The sequence below is a fragment of the Vitis vinifera genome, chromosome 12 (assembly GCF_030704535.1).
Source record: "Vitis vinifera cultivar Pinot Noir 40024 chromosome 12, ASM3070453v1".
NCBI classification, from domain to species: Eukaryota; Viridiplantae; Streptophyta; class Magnoliopsida; order Vitales; family Vitaceae; genus Vitis; species Vitis vinifera.
Genome location: NC_081816.1, coordinates 20,376,391 through 20,398,933, shown reverse-complemented (window position 1 = coordinate 20,398,933; position 22,543 = coordinate 20,376,391). Strand labels below are relative to the sequence as shown.

The window sequence follows — 22,543 nt, the reverse complement described above, 5'->3', positions numbered from 1 at the left end:
TTTTGTCTCCATTGTACCTCTTCCTTCAATAACAAATCCTCTAACTCCTTCCTTCTTAAGGTCCTTTCCGAAACCAGATCAAGATTTAAATTCCCTTCTTGTTCAATTCGATCAATTCTGCCTAAGTCCGTAAGAATGTGCTTTTTCCTCTCTCTTAAATCTCCAAAGACCACTAAATTCCACTCTTTCAACTTTGATTTAATAAACTTTAGTTTCCTCATAAACTTGTGACCTTCCCAACCTTCAACCGTACACTCTTCCCACCAATCTCTAAACTTCTCTTTAAACTCAGGATGGAGCAACCACATATTCTCAAACCTAAAAGGAGTCGGCCCCCATTTTAAAGGATTAGTTTCCAAACAAATTGGGCTATGGTCAAAGGTCCATCTAGGAATGGCCTCTTGAATACTTGGAGAGAAAAAAGAATCCCACTCAGAAGAGAACAAAAACCTATCTAACCTCTTGCAACTAGGATCAACTTGCATGTTTAACCATGTAAAAGCCGCATTCCTAAGAGGGGGATCCAACAAACCACTTTCCCTTATAAACTCGTCAAAACACCTCATGTTGACTGTTAACCTAGAGTCACCCATCTTCTCAGACATCCCTCCTGATCACATTAAAATCCCCTCCTACGCACCACCTTAGGAAAGTCAGACCATGCAGGTCTTGAAGCTCCATCCAAAAGTCCTTCCTCCACACTGCCTTATTCGGGCCATACACTGAGGTTAACAAAAAAAACCCTTCCTCATCAGAGTTCAATTTTACAGTAACAGAGAAAGATCCTAACACCTTCTCTGAACACTTGAACTTAATTGAATCCCACAAGATCATAATCCCCCCCGACGCCCCACAAACAGGAAGAGCAACCCAATCCAGACTTTTACCTTTCCAAACACTTCTCACAGACCTCCTATCCCAAATTTCATGCTTTGTTTCCTGAAGCATCACCACATCTGGGTTTTGAGTACTTAAAAACCTTCTCACAGTCCTCCTTTTCTTCCTAGATCCTAAACCTCTTGTATTCCAACTTAAGATCTTCATGAAAACAAAAACAACCCGACACAACCCACACCCAGAACTAATCCTCTCCTCGAGTTCCAGAGTCATTTTTCTTCTTTCTTCTGGAATAAACCTTGTCCGCAGAGAGAGCACTCTTGTTCTCTCCTTCCACACCTTTTCCATTATCCCCGACAATTCTAACCCTCAAACTCTCCAGAACCGACTGAACCTTGACCATCTTCCGAGGCGTAAGCCCCTCAACCTGAAAACCTTCCGACGGGAGGGTGGAAGGTTCTAGCACTGGGAACGAAGCCTCACCTGAGACACCACGCACGTCAGGGTTACTGAGAGTTTCCCTAAGGAGAGGCCGGTCTTTAAATTTTCGGTTAGAGGTTTCTAGGGGAACCACCACACCTTCCGAACAGGACGCACCACCACGATGGTTGTTATTCACCATAGGAGAGATAAAAACGGAACCACGCTGAACGGCGTAGCTTGACTCCAACGGAATCGAAGAAAAAGAGTGACAACGAGAAGGGTGAACCAAAGAAACAGAGGTTTCGGGAATAAAATTTGGCTCAAAAGCCCTAGACAAAGGAAGATCTCGCTCAGATACAACTGAGAAAGGAGTACGCACCTCATTGATCAAATTGCATTGCAGAATCCCCTCTTCTCCCTCTGTCTCGCCGGTAGAAACTTTGGATGTTTCAAAACCAGTGGAGAGATCGCTCTTTTTGGAGTGAGATTTGCCCCGAGAAGTGTCTCGATTTGTCTCCAGTGAGCCACCTCCTTCTAAGATTCGCTTCGGGGTAGAAGACGCCTCCTCAAATCTCGGCGGCCCACTTCTTGCTCTGCGCCTTACGGAGACTGAAGATCCTTTCGGCTTTGACGACACTTGAAGAAGACCTTTCGGCATTTTATTCTTTGCAGTGAGCCCTGGTCTTAGGAGCTTTGAAGACGAAGATGCATCTGGGCCGCCATTAGAGGATCCTTTATGGGCTGGACCCGCTAGGGGCCCAAAATCTTTCGCCCCAAATTGGGCCCAATCAGAACGGGCTTCAAAGGCGTCTGGTGTTGGCCCGATGTTGCTTCCCGCCGTTGGGCCCAACATCCACCTTCCCTTTCCTTTCTCCCCCTTAACCGATTTTGAATCTGAAGAACGAAAATGGGAATGATGACGAGGCATCCAGCTATGGCACTCAATGGTCCTGTCAATAGCTCGTAGCCCCTCAACGTTCTGTGGCTTCTGCAAGACGCAACCCCCGGCTGACCTCAGCTCGTCTTTGCTGCGATTCGACTCAGGCCTGATAGAGTCTTCTCCGTCATCTTCTCCGTCATCTTCTCCGGTGACTGTAACTGCAACCATGTATGTCCAATCTCCATCTTCTACCTCTAATAGCGCTGGAAGCACGACATTTGGAAGCATCTCCACCCACAATGTTACCTTCCTCAAATCAACAAACTTCAAAGATTTCCTCGCCACCTTCGTTACCCTCCCCCATTGCTGCAAAATGTGTCTCAACTGCACCTTATCCCACAGGTGGAAAGGGAGACCTCTTAGTTCCAACCACCCCCGTCTAAATTTTCCATTAGCGACTGAGTTCTCTTTTGGCGACCATCTCCTCAGAGCAATAACCTCTCCTCTCGCTGTGAAACTCCCTTGATCTTGAATCCACTGAGCTTTCCTTGCAGATTCCACAAAAAAACACCCTTTGTAAGCAGAAATGGGTGTTATAGACACCATTCCTTTCATCCCCACCCTTCTAGCTGTAGCTTTTCCAACCTCACACCAGTCTCGTATTTTTCCTTTGCTTTCACAAACCACAGCTCTTGCCCATTTTCCAATTGGCATCTCTGCACCATTCTTAGTTCCTTTCTCTGCAACCACATCAGCATAGGACCTCTCACCTCTGTACATTCCTTTGCTCTCTTGAGGCTTTTTTTGCTTCTCTTTCGAATCTCTTTCAGCTTGAACAGAGAACTCTTGGACTGAAACAATCACCTTCCTAAGATTTTCCCACCCACAGCCATTAACACCTCTTGGAACAACTAAGACCAAAGGTTTTCTCTTTGCAACGTATTCTGTGATTTTCATATATCTCCCTCTGCTATTAAAACATATCTCTATCAGATGAGTCCTAGTCTTGCCCCTCATTTTTCGAATGAAACCCCTGGAAGCCTCCAAATCCACAGCTTTCTCTAACTGCTCCACTAACCAACCCGTCTCCTCCTCTCCAAAACCTAAAGAAACCACAAAACCTCGACTTCTCTCTGTTATTGAAATCCACGTTCCTCCATTGCAATCTTCAGACTTCACCTAGAAAACCTTTCTCTCCACTACAACCGACTGATTTCGAATCTCTTTTCCAAACAAGATTCAAAACACAAACACTACTGCCAGAGAAATTCAATAACGGAAGGTCTGTTCAGCTGTTACTTGACCAAACAGTACATGCAACCTCAGGAATACCAGCAGCATCCTTCAGGGAAACACCTTCATCAACTAACATGTTGAGATGTGAACTTGCTTGAATGCAAACTGTTTGAAACCCAGCGCTCTAGTTTTTTCCTGATCTGTAAAGGAAACTCCTACGTTTTACATCTGAAAGTTAACTCTTCACTTTATTAAGAAAAATAATAATGAAGCTTAGGATGGGATGCTTTTTGCTCTTTGATCCATAACAGGTGGCTTAAAACTAAATTTTGGTCCAGCATCTGGTGTGAGGAAACACCTCAAGAGAGTTTATTTATTATTATTGCAGTGCATTGAGACACTGTGGTGACAGATTACTGTTTTAAGGAAGGTGGTTGGGACCATTGGAACCTAAGGTTCATGAGAAGACCATGATTGGATTAGAATGATGATATCATTCTTGCCACATAGTCAGAAATGTGGTCATGCAATGTAATCAAGGAGGATAAGGTACTCTGGAAGTTATCTAAGATGGTTGCTTCTCAGTGGTATCCTATGGTATGGCTCTTAGTTTTAATCTTTTTATATTTTTCCCATGTAGAAGGGCTGGGTCATTCTCCGTCCAAGTTTGGCATATTTCCTTCGGGAGTTTTTGGAGACAAAATTTTCATATTAGATTAACTTATGACAACTAGGATGATAGCCAATTTGTGCTGTTTGTGCAAATAGGTTGAGGAATGGTACTGTTGTTTTCAGCCTTAGGTATTTCTTGGATGCTTCAAAATCAAGTTAAGGACATCTTGGGTCGGCTAGTTGGCAAGGAAGTTTTGTTGCAAGAGAAAAAGGTAAGTATGGAATATGGTCCCGGTATGTTCATTTTGGTATTAATAGAGGAAGCAAAATAGAAGAATCCTTGATGGTCTGTATTGGGGAATAAGAGGTTATCCTGTGTCGATTTCATTTACATATTGGTCAGTTCTTAAGGAGCAAGTAGTCCTATGTCTTTTTAGTTTATATTTTGTTTTTTAAGTGCTGTGTATGCCTCCTGTCTACATGGATTGTGCCCCACTTAGATTTCTGTTGATACATCTAATATTTCCCTATGAATGGAAGTTACTAATTTTCAGCCATTAGTGGCATCTAGATCAGGCACTGATAGTGATAGTTTACTGAGCTTAAAAAAGGAAAAAGCATTGTTTCTCTGTGAAAGTGGCATAAAAGCCAATATAAAATATGTTTTTTTTTTTTTTTAAATTATTATCCATACAACTTTTGGTTGCTGAATGAAATAATGGATATTGGCATTTAGAACCATGATTCATTGACAAGGTGCAAAGTTGTTAATGAACTGAAATGATGTGAGAGCTCTTGAACCCACTAAATTTTGTTCCTTGTTTCTCTTGTCTAAGTTGTGCTTTATATTGCAGTGCAATGGATTGAGAAAAGAAGCAAAGCGTTTGAACCAACTTATCTATACACTATGGAAAAAGTAAGTCTCGCCTTGTTTATGTTATCCTCCTAATTTTGGTTAGTGCAAGAACTCTTGTTCTGTGTTTCCATTCATAGTTTTTAACACTTGACTTTCTGCCTGGTTTGGAAACTTCTTCCATTTTATTTTTCTAATATATAAGAAAGTATTCCTTCTGCAGGGGTATTTTTTGCTACCTGAAGAGGCCAAGTCTCGGCACAACATACGCACTGTTAACATTAGCATCTCAGCTCATCATTCCTGCTTCGGAAACAGGTTAAGTTATATTTCCTGAAATTACCCAACATCATGATCTTTTAATGACTGTTCTTATTTCTAGCACCCACCTTTTATTATAATAATGTTACCCTTGGTTTGAATCTAACTATGATTTGGACAAAAGTTCTAAATTTTCAATCCCGTCAGAATTTGTGTCTGTATTCTGGAACTAAGAGCAGTTATTGAGATTCCTCAGCAGTTCCATTACAAATTTGGATGTATGCTTGATCATATTCATGAGAATAAAAATTCCTTGAGTTCTGGAATTTTAATGGTAGGCCAGAACTCAAAACCCCTTCTTCACATAGGAATTTCACTTTCGGCCTCTAGTGCATTAATGTCAAGGAACTTGATTTTATCCTTTTTTTTTAATTAATTAATTATTTAAAATTAAGAATGGTCCTCTTGGGATAGGTTGGGAAGATACAACGGAAAAGCATTATTAAATTATCATGTTTAAATTTCTTTATACATCTAAGCTACATCATTTTAAATTTGGTAATGGAAATTCATGGTAAAATAAATAGATGAGCAAGAAATTCAATTTAAAATAATTCCAGTTTTGCAGATCACCCAATGATTATTGGTTGAAATCTATATTGCATCCATATGGGTTTGGTGCTGGGTGCCAGGTGTGTGTGTGTCCAGATGTTTTATCCTTCACATTCATGAATTTTAGGATATAGGATAGGTATGCCATTATAAAAGGGGGAAAAATCAATTAGAAGTCCATTAAGAGCAGCCATATTATTGATAAGAACTTCTCATCTTTTTATCTTTTATCCCTAATCATTGTTATAAAAGTTCACAGTATACCAAACTCTTCTCTTTTTTTAATGTAATTATGTGCTAAGTTGAAAATAAAAAGAAATAAAAATCAAGCAGTCATATTTGAAGCAAAGTGGGAGTAGGAATTTTGTATAAGGATCCTATACCCATATTCATGTCATGTTGTGTTGACATGGGTATGCTAAGAGATGTTGGACAGTGCATCGATCATAGATTGAAATTATGAAGCTAGAAATTGACTAATATTCAATGCAATTTATGTGAAAATTTTAGTCCTTGGTATTCTCTTTTTCTCTGTATGTTAATTAAGCATGAAAACTTGGGTCTTGGGAAAGTAAGGGTCTGTTTGGGAGCGTTTTTGAAGACAGTTTTTGATCTTGAGTTCTTTTGTTCGTGAACCATAAGATCTGAAAATGCTGCTGTCAATGCCTGCCAAGGATGTGAATGCTCTTTCTGTTTGCAATCTTTTACACTTTGAAGTCTAGGTTTAAATTTCAGTTTTGTCATTGTTTTTGAGCTCTGTTGAATCAAAATTGTTTGATGCTTGGAGAAATTTCCCTGTGAAATTTTTTGGTTTTGGGCTGTGGGTTTGGGGGAAAGTATGATGAATACTTTCTCTGTTTGTTTTGGTGTATTTGGAGAGAGTGCACTAGCCAGACCTTCAAGGAGGAGGAGCTTTCAATCAAAATTTTAAGGTCTTTATCAAGTCCTTATGGAGTGGTGAAGAATACAATGGAGGATGCCGAATTGCTCATTACTCAATTTTATCATGGTTTAAATTGAGGCTTGGTGGTTTTGTGTTGTTGTTTTTGCAGTTGGTTTTTTATTTTTGGCTTCTCTTATGATGCATCTTGTGTACTCTTGTGTACAATCTGCATGCCTATCCAAAAAAATTGTCTGAATACCAAAGTTCTGTGGCAATTTAAGATCTTGAGTATTATGTGTATGTACATACATTGTGTATATTAGTATATCTTAAATGAAAGTTGTCTTATTTCCAGGTGGCAGCAGCTTCTCATAAATCGATTTGTAGGATATGACACTATTTTGATTAATAGTCTCTTGAATACTCCTGGTCAAGGTAAGCAGAACTCTTTACAGGTTACATTCCTGAAATTTTCTTTTGTTGATCTTGTTGGGGATCTCATACCCTGTTGACTTTTATTGAGGAATGAGAGGCCAAAGGCCTTCAATTGTGACTTCTTTGTTGCTTCTCTTTCTCTCTCTCTCTCTCTCTCTGAAGGAGTTCTCATCCATTTCTTTTGTATAAATTCTTAATTTCTATTGATATAATACAAAGATATTTTCCTGTCAATAAAAGAGATCTGTCTTGTTCTTTGATCAGTATATGTGTTAGTTCAATTACGGGGTAGAGTATGCAAAATTTCTTTGTAGGCTGTGTTGATTTCTATCCTAATGCATCTAATAATGTTATGGATTTCATTTTTCAGGTTATCTGTACAATTATCAAACAAAGGAGTTCTATAATCTTAGTTATGCAAGTGAACTACCAGAAGGTTCTGCAAGATTTGGAGGTTTGTTAACTTTTTACTTTTATCTGCAAATTTTTCTGTGTTTTTGACTATCTGCTTGTATGACCTAAAGATGCAATGTTGTTTTTGCATGTTACTACTGTATTTAGTAATGAAGTCATAGTATATAGTGTTGAGGGAAGTTGTGAGCACTATGTCCATGTATAACTCTGATACCGTATTTACCATGAACAATGATCGGTCTAGATGTTTATTGCTTGACCTTGAAACATAGAAAGCCATGGTGTCAATAACTGAAGCTATGGATTAGATATTGCTGTAGACCAAGCTCCAAAATGCCAAGAACAATAGCTGTTTGACTTGTCTATCTTCAAGGATTGTGTAGGACTTTAGGTTTTCTTATTTACTTGTTTTTGCTTTCCTATACTGGATGTGTTTTACTTTGATTTTTCCATTCTTGATATGTAATGTTGGGTAGCTCTTGCTTTAATGTGGGCTTTGAGAATTATTTGTTTCGGATCACAAATTCTAAGTTGATCTATGGGCAAGAATTATTTGTTTCTTTAATATGGGCATTATCTTATACATGCGTGTGTATATATATATATATATAGAAAAAAAGAGGAAGAAAGAAGTGTAAGGGCAATGAAGTGCCAAATTGAGCCCCTAGGCCACCCAACCTCATCAATGAACTCTACAAATGTTGTACTCCCTTCATCAAGATCCCTTGACCATTCGTTTTCAAAGTATCAGCTAAGTTTTGGTCTTCTGTGATGACTCTCAAGAGCAATTTGCTTTTCTAAGTTGGTTATTAATGTGGTTTGAAGCCATTTCCGGTCTGCGCATTAATTTGAACAAAAGTGAGATTTTGCCGGTGGGTAGAGTGGAGAATGCTGAGTTACTGGCAGCCGAGCTTGGCTGCAAAGTGGGATCTCTCCCTTCCACTTATTTGGGGCTCCCTTTGGGTGCTTCGCATAAGTCGGTGAAGGTTTGGGATGGAGTGGAAGAGCGGATGAGGAAGAAACTTGCCTTGTGGAAGAGGCAGTTCATTTCTAAGGGAGGAAGAATCACTCTCATCCGGAGTACTTTGGCGAGCATGCCAACCTATCTTATGTCATTATTGCGCATGCCAAGAATGGTTAAATTAAGACTTGAGAAAATCCAAAGGGATTTTCTTTGGGGAGGGGGAGCGTTGGAGAAGAGGCCCCATCTTGTTAAGTGGGCTGTTGTTTGTACTCACAAAAAGATGGGCGGATTGGGGATTAGAAATCTCTCCATTCTTAATAGAGCCCTCTTGTGCAAATGGAGTTGGCGTTTTGCGGTTGAAAGAGACTCATATTGGAAGCTTATTATTAGTTCGAAGTATGGGATTGAAAGAGGAGGGTGGAGCACTTGCGGGGCTAGGGAGGGCCATGGGGTAGGGCTTTGGAAGGAAATCAGCAAGGAAGGTTTGTTACTGCTCAATAATGTATCATTCTCGGTGGGGGATGGTAAAAGGGTGAGGTTTTGAAAAGACATTTGGTGCGGGAACACCCCCCTTTGTGAGGCCTTTCCCTCCTTGTTTGATTTAGCGGGTTCTAAAGATGCTTGGGTTGCGGACTATTGGGACCAATGGGGGAAGAGGGAGAGTGGACTCCACTTTTCCTTAGACCTTTCAACGATTGGGAGGTGGAGGAGGTGGAGAGACTCCTTTCGTCCATTCAAGGGAAGAGGTTGGATGCTGATGGGGAGGATAGGATGCAGTGGAAAGGGACGAAAAATGAGATTTTCACTGTAAAATCTCTCTATAAGTCTCTTGCTCATAGCTGTGCAGTCTTGTTTATGGGCAATATTATTTGGAGTCCGTATGTTCCTACAAAGGTGAGTTTTTTTGCTTGGGAAGCTTCTTGGGAGAAAGTCCTTACTCAAGATCAGCTCAAGAGGAGGGGCTGGATTTTAGTCAACAAATGTTGCTTGTGTTGCGTTGAAGAGGAAACGATAAATTATATCTTTGTTCATTGCTCTAAGACAAAGATTTTGTGGGATCTTGTGTTTTCTCTTTTTGGGGTTAATTGGGTTCTGCCGTTTTTGGTTAGAGACACTCTATTAAGTTGGTATGTTTCTTTTAAGGACAAGAAACATAGAAAGGTTTGGCGGACAGCTCCTCTTTGTTTATTTTGGACGGTTTGGAAGGAAAGAAATAGGATAGTCTTCGATAATGAGGCTTTGTCGACTCAAAGATTGAAAAACTCATTTGTTTGTAATCTCTTAGCCTAGGCTAATTCTTCTATAGCTGTAGGCCCCTTATCTTTGTTTAACTTTGTGGATTGGTTGGGTTCTTGTTGAGGGCCGGTGAGTGCTTGTGTTTTTGTTGTTTGTTTTAGGTGTCTCTTGTATACTCCCTGTATGCTCCGGGTTGCCTTTCAAGCACCCTTTTTCTAATATATCTTTGTGCTTTTGCCTATATAAAAAAAAAAAGATACTCGAGTTATGATTTTGCAGCATTGCAGTATTGACTTAGCTAGAATTGGTTGACTTAGCGATTTCTTGAAATGACTCGCTTGATTGGTCCAAGTTTTGGAGGCAACTGCGAGTTAGGGTGCAAAATCCCCCTTTTCTTCTTCCTCTTTGTCACTCACTATTGGTGCTTTCATGGTAGCTGAAACTTGAGAGGCAGTTTTCCTGAGCCAGTGATGACTATCCCTTCCTTGATGCATTAGATTTTCATGTCAGCAGCTGCATCTCCGTTGATGACTTGGATGGGTTTTCTCTTGACATCTATATTTCCTGTTGTGGCTTGGCTTTCCTTTCAGCGACATCTCCAATGGTTCTTAAAGCTAAGAGGTGGCATCTCTGGTAGTGATTTGCTGAGTGCTGTTGGTAAGCAGCGTGTTCAGAGTCTTCTTTTTTGATAACCGAGGAGCCTTCCATAGCCAAGCCCTTAGGACTCTCCTTGGGGACCCAAACTTCGGGGTGTTGACCACCTTGTAATAACCAACATCGGGTAAATTCAAGGTATCATTAGTGATAAGATTCGAACCCAGGACCATGTGCCACTTATTAGGACCACACTTCCCGGAGTGCAACATGTTCATAGTCTTAAAAAGGAGAGGATTAACAATTTAGGAATTTAGGAAAATGTGGAGAGATCCTGGTATGGTATTTATGATTTGGGGTAAAGATTACTAAATGATATGACATTGAAGATGACTGATGGGCATTGGATAGGAGTTTATCCTATTTGAGAACTTTCAACTAATTGCTATAGAAAATCATAGGCTTCATCAGGCTCTTTGTTCTTAACTTTCCCATTGCACATAATCTCAACAAATTGGTGCGATTGAGGAGCCAACCCATCATAAAATAGGCTAGCTACATGCTATGGCTCATAGACATGATGGGGACATGAGTTAATCAAATTTCGGTACCTCTCTAAACAATCATAGAACGACTCTCTCATTTTGTTTAAAAAGTGTAGTTTCTCTCCTTAGAGGCTGTACTTTGAAGGGGGAAATGTTGTTTTAAAAATTTAGTTTGCATTTCAAGCCAAATGCTAATAAACCTTGGCTTTAAACCATAGAGCCACAACTTCACCTTTTCTTTCAAAGAGAATTGAAATAATTTAAGCCTCACAATGTCTATATTGTAATTAGGCTCTTGAAAAGTTCCACATATGGCCTCAAATTCTTTCAGGTTGAGGTAAGGATTCTCCTTATCCACCCTAAGAATTAGGGTTGTAGTTGAATCATAGCCAACCTAATATGAAATGGTTGAGCATTATAGGGAATTGCTATGCATGAAGGGGCACTTGCTATAGGTGGTTGGAGGTGATCTCTAAGGGTCCGAATTTGAGGAATTTCGTTCCTCTCATTAGGCCATATTGGGAGGGTTAAGGGGTTGATGTGAATCTAACCAATCAGCCTTGATTATCCTTGGTCCAATTTGGTCTATTAAGGTCAACCACAAACATAAAACGCCCCAAGCAACATAATCCCTACAATTAACCACAATCACCAAATAATTGAACAAAGAAAATTGAAACTAATATGTACAGTTGCAAATAAAATGAAAGAAGGAGAAATGAAGGTGGAAAGAATTCACCAGGTTGTGATGATGATCACAACCAAATAGACCTCCACCCCAATTCACTGCACTTCTTGTGATGCACCCTACCTGGCAATGACACCAAAAACTTGACCTCTCCCAAATATTTGTCAAAATGTGGTTCCCCAAATATAGGGATTCGATTTTAGTTTTAAAATTTAGATGAGTTGGGTGTTGAACCTTAGGAAGGTGACCTTGGGGTGCAGGGGAAATGGAAAGCTTTGGAAGAGGAATGAAATTTTTTGAGTCAAATTCTTTCACTTAATTGATTAAGAAAAAAGTTGAATTTTGTGCAAAACAGAGGAAAAACTCAGTGAACTTGAGCTAAAATTTGACTTAACAAAATTTAAAGAAGTACTAAGGATAAGGGGATCCTTAGGTAGAGGTGTCCAATTAGCACGACCCGATGTTTACCGGGCCATTATGGGCCAACGTGTTGGACTGGCACGACCTACTTAAAAATCGTGCCAGGCAGGGCCGACCCATGCAAGCCAAATAGGTGGCTCAGCACGACCTAGAAGCCCGTGGTCTAATCGTGTTGTGTCATGCCAGGGGTTGAGTTGTGGCGACGGGTCGTGCCGGGGGCTGAGCCGTGCCGATGGGCCGGACAACGTGTTGGGCCGGCACGACCCACTTAAAAATCGTGCTAGGTCAGGCCGACCCATGCAAGCCAAATAGGTGGCCCGACACGACCCATAAGCCCGTGGGCTAATCGTGTTGTGTCTTGCTAGGGGTCAAGTTGTGACGACGGGTCGTGCTGGGGGCTGAGCCATGCCGACAGGCTGTGGCCCATGGGCCACTCACTTTATTAAAAATTTTAATTTTATTTTTTTTAAGTCATTTTGTCTTAAGTTTTTTTTTCTTTATTAAATAAAATTTCTTTTTGTTACTTTAAACACCTCTAATACTTATACTTTGTATTTTTTATATTTATATTTATCAAGTTTGTAATTGTAAAATTTATAAAAATGTTAGTTTTTTGTTTTTAAAGATAGTAAAAAGTGATATTTAAAGGGTCAAGTGGGCTGACACGATGGCATGGCGGGCTATTTCCTTAGGCCTAGCATGACCCACTCCTTTGGGCCATGCCGGCCTGACCTGCTATAGTAATTGGGCCGTGTTGGCCCGGCCCGGTCTTTTGGCATGTTGGGCCACAGGCCAAAATGGGCGGCCTCAGTTGGAGATTATTCAACACAAGCACAATATCATGAAACCTAATGCCACATGTTAATTGGACCTTCTTGTGAAATACTTAAAGCTCCCAAAACCCATTTGCATGCAAAATTGTAGCATTAAGAGCTCAATAATGACCGTCTTAAGTCAAAATGGATCTCACCATTAAGTGCTTGAGATACCCTCAAAGGGGCCACTAAACTTATACTTCTAAGTATTAAAGCATGACATTCTAACTAAAAATGACTAGGTCCATTAATCACCAAAAATTAAAGTATCATTTCAAGGGCAAAAGGGAGTTCCTAAAGATAGAACCAAATTTAAGAGAAAAAACATAGCATTGAAACCTAAGATTCAAATCCAACTGTGCATGAAACCAAAGGAAAGGAGTTTAAAACATTACAAAACAACTAAAATGTGCAAAATAGTAGGCGTGGCAAAAGCTTGAGCTGCAACAAGGTTTTCTTCCCCCAAAGCTCTCCAAAGGAAGAAGAAGAGGCAGATGAACAGTTGCAAAATGACTTTTTGTAGGTTCTCCAGTCATGGTCTAAGTAGTATACCATGTGGAGACATCAATCATGCTCTAACTCTTCAGCATTTTTCCTTGTTTTTTTGCCAATCTTTCCAAATTTTTTCTGATAGGCAAATGAATTCAAATTCTTCTGAAAATTGGTGAGATTGATATTCAATTCTAGAATTTAACAAAATTTATTTAAGCATATTTGAAGATATCTAACCCCCTCAACCAAACTAAAACTTTTTATTGGTAGGAATAGGACTACACATTGATCTTCATGGGAGATTGATTCTTCAGCTCCACTCATACCCTACTCTTGCATTTCAAATGACCCAAGAGGTTCCCAAAATCATAATTATTTATGAAATAGCTAAGGTAGCATGCAATTGAATACCTGGAGAGCACTTTTAATGCGAAAATCAAGGTTAAGATGTGATATTTGCCATTATTGCCATGCAATATATGGCATTAATAACCTTAATTTGTAATTAAACTGTAATGTTTTGGCTTCTGATTTATATTTTAAATGCCGGAGTTGCTTTATTTATTAATTTTAATTTTTGGGTAAAAAAATGTTTTGAGACAAGTTATGCTTTTTGGTTTTGTTTTTGTGCAGACTATCTGGTGACCAAGTGTGGTGTGCTTATGATGTCGCTATTTGTTTTCTTCACAACCACAATGTCGGTTTCATTTACATTAAGAGAGACACAAACCCGCATGCTAAAGTTTACAGGTTTGCTTTATTTCATTTTCAATTTAGGACATGTACCGTGGTGCAAGCAACATAAAATGTATGCATCCGTTAAATACTATTTTTGAGTATATGGGTGATGGCTAGTTGGATGAAAATGTTCATGATTTGAACTGTAGTTAAATCTGTTAGATTGCATGTCAGAACTCATAAGAGAGTTGGCAGGTGATTAGGGCCATCCAGGATAATGTAAAGCTCGGTTCTTTTGTCGTCCAGTACATCCTACATCCATTGGATGGTCTGGACTGATGTATGATCCATAGGTTACACACAAAGAGCAATGTCATCAGTTCTTTTCTTTCTCTGTGTGATTGTGTCTCATTTTCTCAATTATTGCAGTGCAGCTTCAACACCATGCTAGACATCGGCTTCCAACATTCCAGTTGATCTTTGTACACGTGATTGAATCCCTTGTCTTTGTACCAGTAAGCATACATCTTATTTTGTTAATCCATTGTTGGTGGAGTGTACATATTCTACTTAACGAGTGTTGGAGTTTGATATATATTGTGAGCTAAATCCTAACAGTTTAAGGCCTAGTTTGGCAATTGGTTTTTGAAAACAATTTTCTGTTCTCCAGAATAAAAAAAACAAGAAAACACGTTTGACAAATGAAAAATAGAAAACGATTATCTATTCTTAAAAACAAAAAATAATGTATTTTCAAAGACATTGTGTTGTCATTTTAAGTTGTTTTCACTTTTTTTTTAGGTATGTTTTACAAAATAATTATATAAATATGGCAAATGATTAAAAATAAAACACTACTTTTAAAAGTTATTTTTAAAACGTAGAAAACAGGTTAAAAACCCTTAAAGTTCTCAAATAGACTTTTGTTTTATAAAACATCAGAGAGCAGATTTGGAAAACTGTTCTTCAAAATTGTTTTTGAGACCTCTTCCCAAACAGAGTTCTTAAGAAAATTAGTTGTGGAACATGGTATCGGATCTTAGGTTAACTAAAGGTGTTGAGTTCAAGTCTTTTCCAATTATTCATCTATCTAGTTATTTGTGATTACACAAATGCGATTTGTCTGCCTCTAGTACAGTCTATGCCTCCCGTGGCATTATGCGACTGCATGTGAGGGAGGGGGAAGGGTGGTTGGGGTTGTTGGGGAGTATGATATGAAAAATGTGTGCGTGTGCTTTTTTTTTTTTCCTTTTTGAAGGAGGAGAGGGGTTGGAGCATGATGTATATTGTTGAGCCAAAATCCTAGAAGGTCAAGCTTTTAGGAAAATTGATTATCTAATTATTTATTATTGTCATTTTCTTCCATACGAATTGTTGTGCCTTTCTGTTTTTTTTTTGTTTCTCCTTGTATATTATCCTCCATGATTATCACTGTTGATTGATAAAATTGTGTGTTGCATTCTGCAGATAATGATTGGTATCTTATTTTTTCTCTTTGAATTTTATGATGATCAACTATTGGCATTCATGGTCTTAATTCTTGTCTGGTTGTGCGAGCTATTTACACTGATCAGGTCTCTCTCTCTTTCTCTCTCTATGATATATGTTTATATATATATATCTATATATATATATATATATTATGTATGTTTGTGTATGTGTATATGTATATACACATGCATAAATATTATATATCTGTTTGTATTTTTATATAAGTCTCCTACTAATATTATTATACTTGGCATTTGCTTGCAGTGTCCGCACTCCTATATCGATGAAGTTCTTTCCTCGCTTCTTTTTGCTCTATTTTCTGGTTTTCCACATCTATTTCTTTTCTTATGCTTATGGTAGGGCCTTATAATTACTGTTTCTTATTTAGCTAGAATTTATATGTTTCATATTAATTCCCTGCTCCACTTATTTTTCAGGTTTTTCATACTTGGCTCTCTCTGCAACAGCAGCATTTATGCAGCATCTCATCCTATACTTCTGGAACAGATTTGAGGTAACATGATTTCTCAGACCTAGCAAAATTCACTAAAGCATAATTTGTTGCTTATTCCATAATATCATCTCATATCATATTTTAGCTTTTAGGCATTGCATTCTTGATTCTTGATGTATCATTACACCCAAACTAGTCATCCAAATAAGCTTGTAATTTCATGTTGGTGAAAAAAGATTAATAAGGGTGCTATATACATTGAATTGCTGTAAAATAAGCAACAAGCATGCAACCTTGTCAGGGAAATATGATCTACTTGGTTTTAACATGGAGTGTGGGACATCTCATACTTAACTTTGTATCTTGTCTTTGCTTCTCTATTTTTTGTCCTCCTAAGACCAACTTTCTGTGGACAGTAGGTGCATTTTGTTGAATTTGTACTAATGAATTAGTTCCACACTGCAATACACCTAGTTGTTTTGGCTTTATTTGGAAATTATTTTCCAAAGTAGTTGTAAAAAACAATTTTTGAGAATAGTTTTTGAAAATTGTTTTATGATGTTTTGTAAAATAAGAGTTTGCTTAGGAACTTGAAATGTTCTTAACCTGTTTTCTATGTTTTTAAAATAAATTTTATTTCTAGTGTTTTATTTTTAATTATTCGTTATATTTGTATAATTATTTTTTAAAATAGTCTTGAGAAAACAAGTAAAAATAATTGAAAACCACTAAAAATATTATCTGAGAATACCATGTTTTCTGTTTTTAAAAATACAAAACTGTTTTGTTTTTTTTTTTGTTACCAAACATGTTTTCTTATTTTTTTTGTTCTGGAGAACAAAAAACTGTTTTAAAAAAATTGCCAACAGGGCCTTAACTTCCATATACATGGCTTGTCATATTTAACTGCAGAATACATATATAGTTGTATCCTTAGAATAGAGGAATCTTATGAAGATCATTACTTACTCCCCTGTTGCCCGTATGAACTAGTGACTGTCGAACAAAGAGGCTTTTGAATTGAAACCACCCTCTGCAAGAGTTGTCTGAGTCTAAGAATAGGGTTTTAAACTTCTTTAGAGGGGAAACCAATGAATGTGTTTTGATTGAGAGATGCTCAATTTCCTTTAAACCCTAAATTTTTGTTGAAGGAGAAAATTCTGATGCTGAATCTTAACTCAATGTATACTTCCCTATATTATTTAGTTTTGGCTGTGGCGGGAGAATATCTCTTTATGCCTGAAATTTCTTTTCTCTTGAAGATAATTACCCTCAAAATCAACAACACCATTGGGACTTGTTTTCCAGTTTGAGGGTGAAACTTGTTCAATACATAGGATCATAGCTACAACCAAATCAGAATATTTGTGGCACAACCTAGTCTAGTTTGTGTCAGCGTTGGAATTTGGTTTATGCTAAAAATTGATCTCTATCATATCCCAATGTTGCATTCGTTTCAGGTCCCTGCTCTACAACGGTTTATGCAAAATCGACGTTCGCAACTTCAGCCACACCCAGACTTCCACATTACCTCCTCCACCATCCTTGCCTCGACTCTACATATCACAAGATTAAACACGAGGAACCCAGGTCCAGTTAACACAGAGGTTATGCCAGGACCTGGTTTGAGACCTGGCCCTGATCCAGCAATGCCAGCAAATGGTGCAGCAGGAGCTCCCGGACTATATCAAGAAGGATCAGAAAATGACAACCTAAGTAGAGGAGGCAATCTCCAGATTCCAGGACAACCAGAGCTCCGACAGGCAGAAACTGGTGCCAACCCTGGGACCATGAACTCTTTCAGCTCTCTGTTGCTATGGATCTTAGGGGGTGCTTCTTCTGAAGGCCTCAACTCATTTCTTTCAATATTTAGAGATGTGAGAGACCAGGGGCAAGTTTATGCTGAATCCCCACAACGCGAGAACCGTGCAACTTAGAATCTTCGATAGTGTGGGGGAAAACATAAGATATGAAAACTGGTTAATGCTTGTCCTCTTTATGTATGTAAAAATCTTGGACAACATTGCACAGGTGTACTAAACATACTTGTTTACATAGAAAACACTTTGTGAAATATTCAACAGGGGTCACCCCCTCTTCACTTACCCATGAAAATGAAGGTGGTGGTAGAAAAAGGAAAGGCACAGAAAAGGGAAAAAAGGGTAAAAAATCGAGGGTTTGATGTTGAGACCAGATATGTTTTAAGAAGAATTCCATTACTAAGGTATGATACATTGAAGAGGTGGTATTTCATTTTGTTTAGACTTTGTGTTATTGTAATGGTAGTACTTGCATTTTTGGGAAGACATACAGGAATAGAAGTTCACGGGGTTAAGGTATTGAGTGAAGAAAGGGCCTTCTCTTCAAGGGCTCACTGCCTAACCATTGGAGTTGAGTCTTAGCTTACCCATCTCAAGTTGTTTGAAAATTCTAGGTGAGGTTTGGTTCTTGAAAAATTTAGGGAAAAATGTGAGAGAAAAGAATTATTATTTTTATTTTTATTTTTTTTAAAGCAGTAAATTATTTTTAGAGAAGATTATTTATGATGGAGGTTCCATGTCTTTCCTTGGTTTTGAAAAGTAATATAATCAAATTTGATTCTTAAACATTTCATAGTGAGATTCTGACGTGGTCTCATAAGAAAGAAAAAAGAAAAAAGGAAACCAGTATAGTCTTTCTTTGAAAATCTTTTATAGTAAATCCGCTTTTTCTCAAGAACGATTATGGAAATTGTGAAGAAAAACTTTAGATTTAAATTTGAAATAAAATTTGTATTTGAAGTTTTAAAAATTTCCCCTTTTTATGTTTTAAAAATATTTTAAAAGCCCATTTGAAAGTGCTGAAAGTGGTTTTAGAAATTAGAAAAACATAGCATATTAGAAACATAAAAAGCTGCTTTTAAAATATATGTATTTAAAAAAAACTATAAATAAAAAGCATAAAAAACACAAGGGTTTCAAATAAAATGATTGTAGATTCTTTCTAATATATTTGATTCAAATCATAAACAATAAACTAACAGAAAAAAAAAAAAGGAGGAAAAAGTAAGTGAAGATTCTCTACCAACATGTGTCATTCTCTTATTCCCCCTTTCAGCTCACTACAGTGATTCCCTAATGGCCAATCCTGAGGCAACATATGGCCCTTTAAGAGCCTTCCACCTGGCAAAAGTAATACCTGCAAAATGCACCCCAAAATGGGGGTCTACAAATATGCCCATCTTCGGTAGAGCTCACGAGTGCAAGGAATGTGAACATTGAAGTGAAGAAAGTGTGAATAGTGAGTGGAGTGAAGTGAACTCTACCGAAAAACAAAGGAGACCCCCAAAGGACATTAGCAAAACATGAACTCGCTCAAGCCAACAAGAGGACACAAAGGCCCTAATCCTCGAAGAAAGACATATCTCAAAGTGCCTCAGAAGCCACACGAAGGATCCAGACTCCATCTAAGACGTCTCCAAAAGTGACTCGAAGGTGAATGTCAAAGATGAGTAACGATCGAACCACCTTGGAGTATAAGAAAAAATGCGTCCAAAGGGAACGACTATATGTGTACTACATGAGAACGATAAGCATGGGGCGCCTAACAACATAACCGAAATATGTGCCATGAACTCAAAGGGAGGATAAAGTGTGGCTCAAGGCCGAACAGACTCAACTAGGTAGGTGTGGCTTGAAGCTGAATAAGACTCAACTCAACTAACAAGATGAATGATCGATCGATATAGGTGCGGTCCCGAAAAATTCAACCTCGTTTTGACATGAAAAATGACCGATCGATATAGGTGTGGTCCCAACTCGAACTAAACATAAATTGACATGAAGATGATCGATCGATATAGGTGTGATCCCGAAAACTCAAACTAACAAAGAAGATGACCGATCGATATAGGTGCGGTCCCGAAAAACTCAAACTCAAATTGGCAAGAAAAATGACCGATCGATATAAGTGCGGTCTTGACTCAAACTGACACGAAAAATGATCGATCGATATAGGTGCGGCCTCGAAAACTCAAACTGATATGGAAGATGACCGATCGATATAGGTGCGGTCCTAACTCAAACTAAACACAAACTGATAAGAAGATGACCGATCGATATAGGTGTGGCCCCAAAAACGCAAACTCACACGAAAGATGACCGATTGATATAGGTGTGGTCCTAAGACTCAAGTAGAACTGAACTCTAACTGACATAGTAGATGATCGATTGATATAGGTGTGGTCCTGAAAAAAACTCAAATTGACCGGAAGATGATTGATCAATATAAGTGCGGTCCCAAAAACTTAAACTGAACTCACAAGATGAATGACCGATCGATATAAGTGCAGTATCAAAAACTCAAACTCAAACTGACAAGACGATGACTGATCGATATAGGTGTGGTCTCAAAAACTCAAACTCAAACTGACAAGACGATGGCCGATCGATATAGGTGCGACCTCGAAAACTCAAACTCAAACTAACAAGACAATGACCGATAGATATAGGTGTGGTCCCAAAAACTCAAACTGAACTCACAAGATGAATGACCGATCGATATAGGTGCGGTCTCAAAAACTAAAACTCAAACTAAACTCAAACTGACATAGTAGATGACCGATCAATATAGGTGCGGTCCCGAAAAACTCAAACTAAATTGAAACTGATACGAAGATGGCCGATCGATATAGGTGTGACCCTAAAAACTCAAACTAACACGAAAATGATAGGAAGATGGTCAGTCGATATAGGTGCGACCCCAACTCAAAAACAAAACCTCAAACTGATAAGACAATGACCGATCAATATAGGTGTGGTCTAAAAAAACTCAAACTCAAACTGACAGGAAGATGACCGATCAATATAGGTGTGACCTTGAAAACTCAAATTGACAAGACAATGAATGATTGATTGATATAGGTACAGTCTCAAAAACTCAAACTCAAACTGATAAGACGATGACCGATCGATATAGGTGCGACCCCAAATACTTAAATTGAACTCAAACTGACAAGGCAATGAATGATCGATCGATATGGGTGCGGTCCCGAAAACTCAAACTGATACTGACAAGATGAATGACCGATCGATATAGGTGCGACCCCAAAACTCAAACAGAACACAAACTAACAAGAAGATGACCAATCAATATAGGTGCGGTCCTGAAAAACTCAAACTGAACTGAAACTAATAGGAAGATGGCCGATCGATATAGGTGTGGCCCAAAAAACTCAAATTCAAACTGATAAGACAACGACCGATCAATATAGGTGCGGTCCCGAAACTCAAGCAGAACTGACAAGATAGGATGAATGACCAATCGATATAGGTGCGGTGCCAAATCGAACTAAACAAAAACTAACAAGATAAATGACCGATTGATATAGGTGCGGTCCCAAAAACTCAACTCAAACTGAACTGACGAGACAATGAGATGACCGATCGATATAGGTGCGACCTCAAAAACTTAAACTAACACGAAAATGACCGATCGATACAAGTGCGGTCCTAAAAAACTCAAACTGAATTGACAAGATAAGAAGATGACCAATCAATATAGGTGTGACCTCGAAAACTCAAACTAACACGAAAATGGCCGATCGATATAGGTGCGATCCCTAACTCAAAAACTCAAAATCAAACTGACAGGAAGATGGTCAATCGATATAGGTGCGATCCCGAAAAACTAAAACTGAACTGACAAGACAAGAAGATGACCGATCGATATAGGTGCGACATCGAAAACTCAAACTAACACGAAAATGACCGATATAGGTGTGGCCTCGAAAAACTCACTAAACTGACCTAATAGAAAGAGGGTCGATTGATATAGGTGCGACCCTGACTCAAATTGAACTGACAAGACAATGAATGACCGATTGATATATATGCGGTCCCGAAAACTCAAACTCATACTGACAAGATGAATAATTGATTGATATAGGCGTGGTCCTAAAAACTCAAACTCAAATTGTCATGAGCTCTTGATTCAGTTGCTTTCAATGCCGACATTAATATATCTAAATGAGAGTTGGAGGCCATCAGATAGAGGCCAGACGAGTCTATTTCTTCATTTGTTAGTTGTTGGAGGACAAAAGTAGCTAGCATGATAGACCGGCTTAAGGAGCAGGATAAGATTGATATGGTTCTTTGGAACCTACAATCGAGGTTTGCCAGGCGCCTTATGGGCATCCCATTTTAGGATCTTAAGAGTTTAGTTCATGCAACTTTTAGTGTTGAGGAGGCTATTGATCGAGGATTAAGGATAGATACTGCTCCTTCCCCTAACAGTAAGGGGAAGAAGCCAGTTGGATCATTTAGTAGATTTGGAGAGGTTGGCACTATTAGCTATCAGCATCAGAGGCCCGTACATCACTCATTTTATAGGCCTCCTACAATCATAACTCATTTATCTCATCCATAGTATCAGTATTAGCCGGTTTATATTCAACAACCTTACATTGCTCAGACTAGCATGCGGCCACGACCACCACATCCTAGAGCCATCACTCCCCCACCACCTAGACCATATGTACAGAGGCCCGTGAGACAGTTCACTCAATTGGGCATGACTTTGATTAGAGCTTTTGAGAAGCTCAAAAACACTGGTTTGATTGTTCCTTTGGCACCATCCCCCTTACCGCATCATATCCTTCCTCATTTCCGCTCACATAAGCATTACTTATATCATCAAATTTAGGGGCATGATATTGAGCGTTGTGTGACACTCCATCATGCG

At 38.6% G+C, this 22,543-nt stretch overlaps 1 protein-coding gene across 1 annotated transcript in view; it reads left to right on the top strand.

The window, feature by feature from the left end:
* LOC100248098 (membralin-like protein At1g60995) overlaps positions 1-17,928 on the top strand; it is a 36,093-nt gene extending 18,165 nt beyond the window's left edge. Inside the window, exons 5-14 of the mRNA XM_059740895.1 lie at positions 4,843-4,904; positions 5,065-5,159; positions 6,953-7,032; positions 7,403-7,486; positions 13,834-13,950; positions 14,308-14,393; positions 15,346-15,452; positions 15,634-15,725; positions 15,807-15,883; positions 17,284-17,928. Of these exons, the coding sequence (XP_059596878.1) occupies positions 4,843-4,904; positions 5,065-5,159; positions 6,953-7,032; positions 7,403-7,486; positions 13,834-13,950; positions 14,308-14,393; positions 15,346-15,452; positions 15,634-15,725; positions 15,807-15,883; positions 17,284-17,760 (1,277 nt within the window). The 3' untranslated portion in view covers positions 17,761-17,928. The remainder of the gene's footprint in view (positions 1-4,842; positions 4,905-5,064; positions 5,160-6,952; positions 7,033-7,402; positions 7,487-13,833; positions 13,951-14,307; positions 14,394-15,345; positions 15,453-15,633; positions 15,726-15,806; positions 15,884-17,283) is intronic.
* Positions 17,929-22,543: the final 4,615 nt, after the last annotated feature.